The sequence below is a fragment of the Symphodus melops genome (genome assembly GCF_947650265.1).
Source record: "Symphodus melops genome assembly, chromosome: 16".
Lineage (NCBI taxonomy): Eukaryota > Metazoa > Chordata > Actinopteri > Labriformes > Labridae > Symphodus > Symphodus melops.
The window spans coordinates 5,943,236-5,956,528 of NC_136706.1; the positions used below are offsets into that span (position 1 = coordinate 5,943,236).

Consider the following 13,293-nt stretch of genomic DNA (forward strand, 5'->3'; position numbering starts at 1 on the left):
ACAAGGTTGGTTAAACAAGGTTTGTAAGAGAAACAGAGTGAATTAAAAACAGTTGAAGTGGAAGAATGTGAAAGTATAGTAAGTGTAAGGAGGGATGTTGGATACTCTCGTGTAATATCTCTCCCTGTGCAGCGGTTCAGCCTTGAACTCTTTAAATCACTTTGTATTCCTCGCACAGCTCGCACGATGCATTCTCTGGTGAAGTTGCAGCGTGTCTGGGTGTGAATCAGCGTGATTGTAATCAACTCCGTTCTACACTTTGCTTTGTCTTACTTTCAGACGGTGATTGAAATGAATGGGAATCATCATGGGAGATAGCTACCTGTAGTTCCATTATCTGTGACACATACACATACACACACATACAGTACACAGGCAGATACAGTCAGCTCCCAGAAGAAGATGAATGAAGTGTGCACGGCCAATTTGGCTGCAACTGAGATCATTATTCTTATTGAGCTATCCATCATTTATTTGATGAGGAAAACAAAGTTGGCATGTTATGGAGCTTTCCATCTTTCTGCATCGTTTTCTGTCAGACTTCATGTGTTCAAAACAACTGCAGCGCTGTGAAAACCTTCCAGGAGAGACCGTCTGAAAACATGCCTGGTGTCAGTGACTGAAGTGTGAGCTACATCTTCGTTGATCAGAACCCCTGAGGCACAGCTGTTCATCGAGCTAGTGCCAACATCAGCATGCTAACATGCCCACAATAAGACGTAAAACATTTTGTTCTGCAGGTAAAGTGTGTACCATAATAACAGTGTTAACTTTGGCAGCTTCTCAACATTTAGTATTAGTTTTAGTCTTAAGATAAGAATGCTTCTTAACCACATTTTTACCCATCACAGTTTGTGTCTAGTATAAGTCCACGACCCCCTAACATATTAGCTCAGTTTATTTTTGCAGATATTAGCATTTCCATCTACTATCGGTATCAGCTAATTTGATCCCAGATATACGCTGATATTACTAGATTTATTCACCAGTCAAATAGCATTTCTTTTGAGTGTTATTGCTTTAGAAATTGTGAAAACAGACATCATACTGGGTGAAGCAGAAAAAAATTAGAATATCCTAACAGAAAGAGAGGCGTGGCAGGAAGGAGAACATTAACAATCTTCTTTGGTTGGTCCACATGATTAATGATGTTGGATTAATAAGTAATCACAATTGTCTCGTATCGACCCACTAATATGTCCCTCTAATTGACCTGGAGCTGGAGCAATGGTGCAAATATGCATGCCAATACCAACAACTGCTTCTTTTATTCAGCTTTCAACCCTTCAAAATAGTCTCGACCAAAAAAGAGCAGCTCAGGATTGGCCAAAATTGCCTCGCTCTCAAGGTCTGCGACTCAAATTGGGTTCGAACTGTACAGTTCAAGTGCAAGTACACACACACACCTTCACTCACAAACAAATCAATATCTTTTCCCAGCAGTGATGGCATCATTACAGGCTGATCCGATTCTACACTGCCCTCCCTACAAATTAAATTCACCTCAAGAAAGTGGTTTGATTTTTTTTCTGCCCCCAAACTACTTTAAGCTATTTGTCCTTATTTCCCCGTCACTAACTCTTACACTCCCTGCTTTTACTGAGACGTTTTCCCTGTTTGAATTCCTTGTTCAACAAATTAATTTCTATATTTCAAACAGTTCTCCAATAAGTCTTACAAGATCTGAACTAAATCTCCTCATTAATGTCTTTGCAAGAACTAAATGAAGGTTAAAAGGTTGGAGTTTCATTGGAGGTGCTAATTTGTAAGGTGCCAAAACTATCCCCCCCCCCACACACACACACACACACACACACAACAAAAACGATGATAAAAGAATAGATGAAAAGCGATGCTCCAGAAAATCCGAGCCTCCGTTTTCAAGCTTTCTACCAGACACCAGGGATATCGTCTAAAATAGATGGGATCAGCTGCCAGAGTTTCAAGTACTACGCTTACACATCCACACTTCAAAGCCTGAACTCGGGATCAAACTATCGGGGGGGCATGAACGTTTCTGAGCCTTACACGCTCAAGAGTAATGATTCAGAGACATGTTGGATAAAGAAGAAGAGATACAACGAAGTGAGAGGGAGGAAAAGGAATGAGTGATCTGTATTTTTTTTTTTCCCTTTTTTTTTTTTGAAGAAATGTCAGTCGATACCTTGGAATAAAATCAGAGCGCAGAGGAGCGACGTTGGCTTTGGGGGGAAACTTAGAGATAGGAAGTTAAAGCAAAAGGTGCAAAGATAAGATGAGAGAAAAAGGAGAAAAGGCAAGTTTTCCGGGGATGGCAGAAAAGTATGGACGAGGATATCAAACGAAGAGGAAAGGGAAGGGTTGGAAAACTTAAACAGATAAAGAAACAAAGGGACTAGATCACTCTGTCGCTCCTTTAGCTCCAGTGTTTACCTCATCTTTCTATTGCACCATCTTACAGACAGACGCTCCGATAAGCCTTTAATGTCGTTGAGGCATTTCTCTTAGTTCACAGACGGGTCAACAACACTCTGAAGAGACTCTTGACAGCGCTAAAGAAATGGTGGGATAATGTGCACCAGAAAGAAGCTCATGTGTGGCTGAATTTATGAACACATCAAGGAGGAGGTCTAAAAGCTGTCCATTATTCATCTCAAAGAGTGTGTCTTTGTTATCAGCGATAACTTGTGTAGCTGTCTCGCCTGAGGGCTGAGCCGCAGAGTAATCACAAATCTACATTTTTTATAGCGTGCGCTTACCTCGCCATTACATGCAAAGACTGCTGATTCCCCGGCTCACTGTAAAGCACCACTCTTTTTGTACTTATAGAATACAGCAGGCGGCCTGCTCTGTAAACAGGAGACGAGATGAAAGATAGACGGGCAGGAAAATTGAGTTGCCTAAAATCGATAGCAGGTATTAAAAGGATCCAGGGTGGAAGAGAGCTTACAATTGGTTTTGCTGTTTAAAAAAAAAAAAAAAACCCAAGACAGATGTTGAGGAAGTGAGAGCAGATTTTCTTCTTTGTTTCAAATGTATTTATGAGGCAATCAGACGTATGGGAAAGGCACATTAATGTGGCATTAAGTTTTGTTTTATATGGGCCGTGAGGAATAGCTCTGCAAGACATTATGGGAATTCAGGCAGGAATGAATGACCAGCAGCTCTAAAACATTCATTTACTTTCTAAAGGGTTCATTTTTAATCTGCAAATGAGGGGAAACTTTGTCTCAGAAGTGTGTGGTAATTAACAGAAAAACTATAGAGATGTGTTGGTGGACAGCGGCAAATCAGTTGTTGGAGAAAGTAAGGTTTGCTTTTATACTCAGACTTAGATAATGACAACAATAACTTTTGGAGGAGCTGAAACATGTACTTATTTTCCTAAAAGAATACAGTCTGAGGAGATGCCATTGTTGTGAAACTTGCTGGTAACAATTGGTCTATGCACATCAAAGGCCTTGATCACCATTTTAATGTGTTCCCCTTATCCTCATAGAGATATGGTGAAGACAAATGTGCTCATAGACGTCAAAGCAGAATAATGCCCTTCATAAAAGTACCAACATGTTGTTCGAACTGTCTCCTTCTTGTGTTAAAAATTTGAGCAAGGGCGCCAGTAGTTCAATACAGAGGTGCCTGTAGTCTTTCAAGCGGACGGCCCGGGTTAGAATCCAACCAAAGCTTGAATTGCTTTCACTTTTTGCAAATCTGAATCACAATGTTATTTTGGCAAAGCTACTAATTGCAAAAAAAGGAGTGTAAAGCTGCTTTGTAACTTGTTGTCTACTGTTGAACTTAAGATCAGCAGATCTGCACCATCTTTCTGAACGCCATGAATGTTTGGGTATTTCTGCCTAAACAGAGGATTTAGGCTGAAAAAAGGTTGCCATTTTGTTCGCATGACTGAAAAGGAAGAAGAATACTTCACTTGCATCTAAAAACATGTTTAGAGTGATTGTAATGTCACATATACATATAGGAGGTTAAAGGCGAGAATTTTCACATCTAGTAAGCAGTTAGCACCATATCTGCAGTCAGTCCTCGAGCTATATCCACATGCAGGCAAATAAACACAACGGTTACACTCAGGCACTGATTCACAAAGAAAGAAAACAGACAGAGAGAGAGAAAATCTGGTCTCGGCTCCCTGTCCTCAGCAGAACTAACAGGATCAGGCCTGCTGCTGAGACACAACATGACAGCTATTTACAGGATTCTCACTGTGACACACTTTCAACAATCTAGTCTGTACGAGGTACCAGCCCACAGTAAACAAATTGACTATTTTGAGCTATAATAGGGGCGCTGATGCCTGTGGGGGAGACAGAAGAAAAACAGCCAAATATAAAAAGTAATTTAGAAAACAAGGCTACTGCAGGGTTCAAGTGGAATTTCCACTCAATACACAATGATACCACATGTGTTCATATTTCTGGGCATTTAAGAGCCAAAGGAAATAAGTAAGTGGACAGATAAACATCTCGGAATTATCTGGAGAGCTGATTCCCTCGGGCAGGCGCACACTGCACTCACTTACTAAAATGAATAATAGATCAATTTTGACTCTCCGTGACAATTACATTTCCCCTAAATAATGTTGGTAATCAGGAAAACATCTCCACCATAGAACCACTCATGAATAATTTATCACCTTACATCTCTCTAGATATAAATACGCAGTGCAGGATTACACAATCATTGCAGGAGATTCACAGAGGTGGTCAAAACTATAAAGTTAGTATGAAGCGATTAGCAGAAGATAGTTAGCTTGGCCAATAAAGCGTTTCACACATTATGAAAAATACAAAACTAAAAAAATTCTAAAATGTTGGTACTTGGTACTTTTTTTAAGTATGCAGGAACCATTCAGTCCGTCAACTCACATAGCCTTACTGCATTGTGAAAACCACGTGTAGAGAACCAGTGGCAGATTAACGCACCCGAAAAATCTAACATGACCTCTGCCAATACCAACTCACCTCTGTAACTAGCTTATGGATTAAATATTTTTTAACAGACTGACTATAACACGTTATAGGTATTTGTTTAATGAAGCGACATTGTTTTAAATACTGGGGTCCCACGGGGCTGTGTCTTCTCACCAATCCTATTCTCTATGCACACAGAAGAAATAACCTGCGATGGCAACAGACTGACACTGATACGCTGATGTCATGGCTTTGGTAGCCTGCTTGGCAGATGAGAGCTCCCTTTCTGAAATACTGGAAGCATGTGAACACCATGGCCCTCTTGTTTAAGAACAGCTGAGATCAAGGAGCGATTTTGCGCAGGGCGAAGGACATCTGACTATCCTCTCTGTGTTAACGTGCTAATGTGACATAAGGAGTTTGAGATGATTAGAAGTAAATATGCGTATATCCAGTGTTAGCCATGTAGTAGTAAAGTAAAAGTGAAGCCCCTGTTGTGTTATATCATGCATTGTTAAAACAGCTGTAGAAGTTCCATGAACGAGGAGAGACTTCAACCACCTTGTTTTTTGGTTTTCCCTGATTTTGAGACTTTATGCTAACCTAAGCTAGTCTGGCTTTAGCTTCATAATCTACGTACCGATATAACATAAGTGTGGCATGACAGATACTCATCCTGTTTTTAAGCAAGCAGTAAGTGCCACATTATTCCCTCATAGCAAAGGCATACAAACAAAGTCCTCACTTTTTGAATTGGCAGAGAACATTAACGCAGTCATTGAGGTTTGGTTTCTGTTCATTCAGACAACAAGCTTCCCGCCCCATTAAAGTTGAGACTAAATCAACATGTGAGCGTAGCTGCTATTGCATGAACATTGTTTGGGACAAACAGAGCTATTGTGCTGTGGGTCTGCCATCTGTAGACAGTTTAGAGCCAGCGAGTGGGTCAGCCTCTCGTGGGACTCTCAGTAGACAGAAACAGATCGACTCTGTTTGGATTCATAGACTGCAGACAGACGTGGAGCCTGGTCTCTTTTTACAGAGGAACGGAGTGACAGCACATTTACATATCTTGTCTGGTACATTATATTTGTTCCATTTTTAATTTTTACTGGAAATAGTTATGAGTTGATCAAAGAACTGATAATACTATTAAACCTAATAGTGGGGTAATGTTCATAATGGGAGAGTTGGTGTTTTTATATAAGAGGCAGACGTTGTTTTTACAAAGACAAAAATGAATTTTCTAAAATAGAAATCACTGACATCCACACTCGCACACACCAGTGATGTAAAAAGCATGATTCAAGCTGCCTCGAGCACAAACAAAGACCACGTTTCCACTGGTCATCCTGGTTCCCTCCTCTGTCTACCTGCTCTGTCTCTTCTGTTTCCCGTGTGTTAAGTCATCCAGAGCCACATGGATGAAGTGGGAGGTTAGATCCTGTTTGTTCAGCCTCATCCAGAAACACAGTGTTCCCTCAGTGCCTTTTAACTGAGTGACATGAAAGTGTGCATGTGGGTCTGTGCATGCATGAGTGAAGGATTAGTCATTAAAAGCGTGAATTGTTATGGTTGAGGAAAAAAAAGCCACGGCTGTGTACATCTGGATCCAGCTGTTTGCCCTGACTCTCACCACATCCTTCATGGAGATTTGTTCCTTTTGTGCAATTAATTTCTGATTCCAGTAAAACCGTGTGCATGATCCTTACAAGAAACCAAAAGAAATGAGTAAGGAAATGAAAGCTCAGCTGCTGGAACCAGGAGGATTTGTGAGGTCATTGTGTTGTCATCATTGGATAGGAAATATTAAAGGCACAAAACTGAGGATAAACAGGGACAGATTAACCCCGCGAGGGAAGCCTGAGGCAAAAATAAAAGCACAGTTGTTGACCCTCCTTCTTTACTAACCCATTAAATACATCACGTTTGGCAGCTCTGTGAGTCCTAGAAACCAACCAGCTCTCTGAGAATAATCTGTTCCAATGAGTGCTTTGTTGTTATGTTGTGTTATTGCTTTGCTGCATTTGGGGGCAATATCAAGTGTAATAATGAAGACATTTAAATTGGATTTGTGCACATAGGATATCACTTTAAATGTTATTCTACTTCAGTATATCTGAACGGATCCCAGAAAACAAACGTTTCCACTGATATATTCACCACCATATAATTGCTTTAGAGTGTGATCTAGTCTCTTGGGTAGTTTCCCTTCACAAAGTTGTCAATGCAGCTTCATGAATGGTCTCTATGATGCAGCTGTCAGGGTATCAGAATGCAGATCATGATGACCTATTTGCTGCAGATTTCTCAGCTCAGGTGCACAATGAGTTCCCAAACTCTCATTCATGCAAAACCAGCAATATAACCTGTTTAATATATATTCGAGCATTTAAATCAAGTTGTTGTCTATTCATATGATCTGCAATTAAAGAGTATGAATATAGGCAAGCATATGTAAAGGCACAAAGCAGAGAGCATCACCCTTAATGTTATGTACATTACATCCAATAAAACAGCTCAATAATTATAACACACAACCCAACAGGAAAAAAATCAGTGATGAATAGTTGGAGTAAGTCAAAGTCGGGCTAAACGCTTTTTTTCTCTGTGTCTCTGCAGGGAAATGAATTTTAAGAACTACACTCTACTCCAGCTGGACGAGGAGTTTTCCCGGGGACGGGGTCTAGATGTTGGGGCCCGAGCTTGGAAGGGAGGCAACGTTCTGCTTTTCTTCTGCGATGTGGACATTTACTTTACCGCTGACTTCCTCAACACCTGCAGACTCAACACGCAGCCCGGTGAGACACACAACACAAGTCCCTGAAATAAATGACGTCGATGTGAAGTTGTTATTAATTGTAAATTAAAACCTATTAATGTTTAAAGGGCTTTCCATACAACCACACTTAATCTATTAAATCGCCTCCTGTCTGACAGTGCTGTCTCTCTCCTTCTCAGGTAGGAAGGTCTTTTACCCAGTTTTGTTCAGCCAATACAACCCCACTCTGATTTACGGAAGTCCTGAACACGTCCCTCCTGTGGAGCAACAGCTGGTAACAAACACCAATATAATGTCAATCCCCTTCTTTTTCTCTCCTTCAAACACGCAAGGTTTTTGAAATATGTCCCTCCCCAGCTGCTCAACTTACAAATCCATAAAATAAGCATGCTCCTGTTGAAACCCCCCCCCCCCCCCATCCAGCCCCCCTCTGAGTATTGAGACAATATATTTCTATTCATAAGATCGCTAAGACTTGTTCTCTTCTCTGCAGGTGATCAAGAAAGACACAGGCTTCTGGAGGGATTTTGGATTCGGCATGACCTGCCAGTACAGGTCTGACTTCATCAACATAGGTAAATAAATATCACAACAGAACATGCACTGCAGCCAACACAATCTGAGCATTACAGGGATGAAAACACAGTGGCTCTTTGGGGTTTATGACCTGTGCAGAGGTGTTACACAACACGGGTAAAAATGGGATTTCTGGATGGCTACCAAAACATCTGCTCTGCTATGCTAATGGAGCTGTAGCATAATGGGTATGAAACAGAAATATTACATTACTTTCCCTAACCGGAAGGAGATCTCATTTTGTTACTCTGCATGGAGCATCTCTGAGCAGCATATATTAACATATCTCATAGCCCCGTGTGCTCTACATCTGTATATTAGGTGAGGAATGTCGGCTCTCCGGGCAGATTTACATCAATTTAGTTTCCCTCCAAAGTGAAATCAGTGAGAGGCTAGAGGGAAATTTCAAGTGGTTTATTGCATCTCTCACACACACACACACACACAGGAGCATGCTCTCACTTAACAGCTAAAATCTGAAACTAGAAAGGAGAAGTCGAGAGAACTGTTCTAATCAAATACGTACTTAGACATTTTGTAGAAGCCTAGTGTAATATGCATGTATATGTTTTGACATTTTTATTTAAGATTTATTTCAGTATGTATACATGTGCAGAATAGACATGGAAGCAACTTGTTGATCTGTAGATAGTCACCCCAAGAAGAATACCTCACATTATCATCTATTTAAACGTGGGCACAATTTAAACAGGAAACTCATGTTGTGTTGAGGAAGACTTGAAACTTTTTTTTTTTTTTTTTGCTTTGAATGAAGTAGAAATAAAAACTTTAATGTTCATCGTGAATTATAGAGATATGCAGTTTTGTTTTACCTCTGGAAAGAGTGATTGCCATACAGACTTATCATATTCTCATCAAAGTCTTTACAAAAAGTGAATAATCATGATTCCCCTTAATCACAGTTTTAAAATAATAAGCATTCACAGTGCAATATGTTCTCTTACACACAAACAACTAAACAATTGATCAGTTGGTTTCAGAGTCTTATCTCTGTTTAGCCCTGCAGCATGAGTTAAAACGTGAGTCAGAGACAGACAGACAGAAATCAAAATAAAGCTGCAGATCGACGTGAGCAGAAGCAGACATGAGTACTAAAGACATCTAAAGATACAGGTTTTAAACAAGTCTGGTCAAGAGCTCCTCAGTTCACAGCATCAGTTCAAAGTTTCCTCGCTGCCTCGTCATGAAACAACAAACCTGGGAATGTGGAGAGAAAACTGATTATGATCACAAAGTGCAGAATTTAATCAGAATTCATAATCAGCTTCCTTCAAGAGGCTGTGCACACGGAGATGAAATGAATAATTGAACAGAAATGATTGCATATCAAGAGGTTTATCATCTTTGTTTAACATAAGAACACGTCCTCTGATGGAATATTAAAGCTTTATTTTAGTCTGCATCACCCTCTCAACCTCTTTTTCTCTGAAGGTGGTTTTGACATCGACATCAAAGGCTGGGGGGGTGAAGACGTCCATCTTTACAGGAAGTACCTCCACAGCAGCCTCCTGGTGGTCAGAGCTCCATCACGAGGCTTGTTCCACCTGTGGCATGAGAAACAATGTGCAGATGAACTCCCACCAGACCAGTATCGCATGTGCATGCAGTCTAAGGCCATGAACGAGGCATCGCACGGCCAGCTGGGGATGCTCTTCTTCAGGCAGGAGATAGAGGCTCATCTTCGCAAACAGAAACAACAGCAAAACTCAAACCCCAAGAAAACATAAAGACCTTAAGATGGTTAAAATCATTTTGAACAGCATGACTGTAATCTGTCTAAATAGTGAAGAGCACTTGAACTTTGATCTTACGGGACATTTTGAGATTACACATAGTTGCTCTCTTGCCAAAAGATTGATGAGAAAACCATCAACAGTCTGATCTCTGTACAGTAAATATGGAGCTATAGAGCCAGCTGGTGTTAGCTTAGCTTAGCATGAGGACTGGAAACAGAGGGTAAACCTCTGGGCTGCTCTGTCAGTAAGATACAAAAAGAGCTCTCCTGAGGCACCTTGCTAGTGTATGTATTTATTTTTAACTAGTTTTAATCCCTTAAAAAAACTAAATTGTGTTTTTTGGATGACTTTGTATTGTCATATTTCTTGGACAATTTAGCTATAAAAAAAAAAGAAACAGTAAGATATTGTTTTACTGTTTCCAGTGTTTATGGTAAACTGAGTGAACCAAGTTTAAAAAGGAGGCATGGCACTTAAAGATATGCTAATATATGCCACTGCTGGAAGACTGTATACGGAGGAAAACAAGCTAGCTTAACTTTATCCTGCTAAGCTAAGAATAATCCTCCTGCCAGCTGGAGTTCTTGCTCTACATTGCCATTTTTATAAAAGCAAAACAAACAAGGTATTACGTTTTTATTATTGAGCTGAAAAGGCACCGCCAGGGTGTCTATAGCTTAGTGGTAAGCAGATGTGTTCCAACCAGAAAGTCAGCAGTTTGATCCCGAGCTCCTGAAGCAACATGTCCAAAGCACTCTTGGGCAAGACACGGAACCCCAAATTGCTCCTGCTACTGTGTCAGCGGCTTGTGAATATGTATGAATGGGATTAGTTAGTACTGGTGAACACTTTACATAGCAGCTTTTTGCATTCCGTTTGTGAATGTGTGTGAATGGGTAGGTGTGACCTGCGGTGTAAAAACTGCTCTGAAGACTAAGAAAGCGCTAAACAAGCTCAAATCAAATGAAAGTTTGTCCACATTCCGACCTGCTTGTTACCTTTGTTTCTAGTCTTTGTGCTAAGCTAAGCTAACCTCTATGTTTTATCTTTTGAGAATATGGATATATGGCAGGTATCACTTTTCTCATCCAACTCAAAGAAGGTGAATATGGGAGGTCTATTTCCAAACAAAATGTGAAGCCTTTTTTTTCCACTTTTCAAGGACTTTTTTTTAAAACTTTGTTTTCAAAGACAATCTGAGTTTTTTATTTTATTTTACAAACTTAACTGCCTGAGGAATTCCCCTACACCAACTGGAGTGGACGGTCAGATACACATTTATCAACAAATCTCCTCCTTGAAAAAATCTTCAACAATTTGGGAATACATTCCCTTTTTAACTTCAACAAGGATCATTATAAAGTAAACCAAGACATTTTGTTTTATTTTGGAGTCCATCTGAACCGAACCGTGTGCCTTCTGTGAATGAAAACCCCAAATTGGTCTCCTCTGGGTGGCCACTGAAAATTGAATCAACCTACAAGCTTTTACGTGTAGGGAAATAGGTCCACCTAGTGGACTGAATCTGACAATGAAGGACTCTTTGTAAGCCTGAAATGCTCTTGTAAAAGTTTTTTTAAATAAATTATTGATCAGTCATCCTTATTAATTTATTATTATTTAAAATTATTTTGCGTATGCCATTGTTAAAAAATAACAACCATTTCTGATGAAGTCATCACTTGATACTATGTGTCACATCTATAATAAAGGAAGAAGAGTGGGGGGAAAGTACCATCTGTAAATGACAATCTGACGTTTATACCAGCCCTACAAAGGCAGTAACTATAGAAGCAGTAACATTGAGACAAAATGCGGTTAAAAGTTTTTAGGCTGGATGGCTCAATGTGAAACATACATTAAGGTTGAAATACTTTGATTTATGTGCTTTATTGCCTGCAAAATCTCTGCCAAAAGGAAATCAGTGTTGCATTAATAAACTGTAATACAAGATAGTAGGCTTGTTACTATTCAATGTCATGTAACTGACGATGACTTATCTTAAGTCAGAGTACCACTTTAAATGTTCATATTTTATTTCTATCATCAAATGAGACTCGTGTGTGTCTTGTTAAATATATACAGTGGAGATGATTGTATTACTGAGCAGTCACAGAAACTGGAGACGTTTAAGTTCAGAGGTACAACAGCCTCGAAAGTTACTCGTTTTTTAATTTTATTTTAATAAATGATCTGGCTCCAGCACTTCTTCAGTCCTTGGAGAGAAAACAAGCCGTATTTTTTGAGGGGTTGACCAAAGATGTGAAGATGTAAGGCACTTTTTGACTTTTGCTTTCCATTTAAACATTCCTCTTTATAAAACTTGTATTATTTTATTCATGGTAATGTTATTTTCACTTCATGTAAATAAGTTCAATAAAACAGATTGTGCATTATGTGTGTTTTCTTTATCTTTAAGAAGTATTATCCAAATTAAAAGTATAGAAGATTCATGATATTCCTGACATTAGATTGTCAATTATTGGATGTTTCCATTTCGCCTGAACTAAGATCAGTTGATTTTCCAAGCCCAGCTCACTATTCTGATAAATGCAATACTTTTCTGCTCATTTAATCTAGTTTGCTGAGTGGTTCGTTTTAATTTCAGCAGGTTTCTATGACAAAATGTAGTTTTTTATCTCCCATTAGTCTTTGCCCATCAATTAAAACAAATGCAACAAGAGCAGTTATTTGAATTGACTATGACAATACCATTAACTACATTAGGCCTCCATGCAAAAGTCTTGTTTGTCAAAACTTTACAAATCAGTATAACACAGAATCTCAAAATAATTTGTCTTTTTCTCTGCACCTTTTTTTTGTCATAAATAACAATCAGGTGCTAATACACATTTACAGTAGCCAATATAAAGACTTATAGAAATTAAAATCAACTAATAAATATGGGAAATTATGATGGTTTCAGCGTGTTCCAATTAATCCTGATTTTATTTTCATAATTATTTGAAAAAAATAGGCTATGATCAGGACAAACACCATTTAGAAGTGTAAACCACCAGCTGGCGCTGTCCAACAAAATTTATATTTCATTCATTATGTTTTTTATGAAAAAAATGTTATAGCCAATGTTTACCAATCATAAACTTATAATTACAATAAAAAAAGATAAACAACGTTTAGCATAAAACGTTTAGCCCTCCCCCCCACCCCCAAACAGAAAATTAAAGGCCACTATAGGCCTTTTTCTTAAAATAATTATCTTCGAATATGCCTGGTGAAGTAACGCACTGAGTCTTTGAATAAACAA

At 39.1% G+C, this 13,293-nt stretch overlaps 1 protein-coding gene across 1 annotated transcript in view; it reads left to right on the forward strand.

The window, feature by feature from the left end:
• csgalnact1a (chondroitin sulfate N-acetylgalactosaminyltransferase 1a) overlaps nucleotides 1-12,418 on the forward strand; it is a 32,172-nt gene extending 19,754 nt beyond the window's left edge. The window contains 5 exon segments of the mRNA XM_079363840.1: nucleotides 7,430-7,475; nucleotides 7,477-7,711; nucleotides 7,872-7,966; nucleotides 8,186-8,267; nucleotides 9,721-12,418. Of these exon segments, the coding sequence (XP_079219966.1) occupies nucleotides 7,430-7,475; nucleotides 7,477-7,711; nucleotides 7,872-7,966; nucleotides 8,186-8,267; nucleotides 9,721-10,016 (754 nt within the window). The 3' untranslated portion in view covers nucleotides 10,017-12,418.
• The last annotated feature ends 875 nt before the right edge of the window (nucleotides 12,419-13,293 follow it).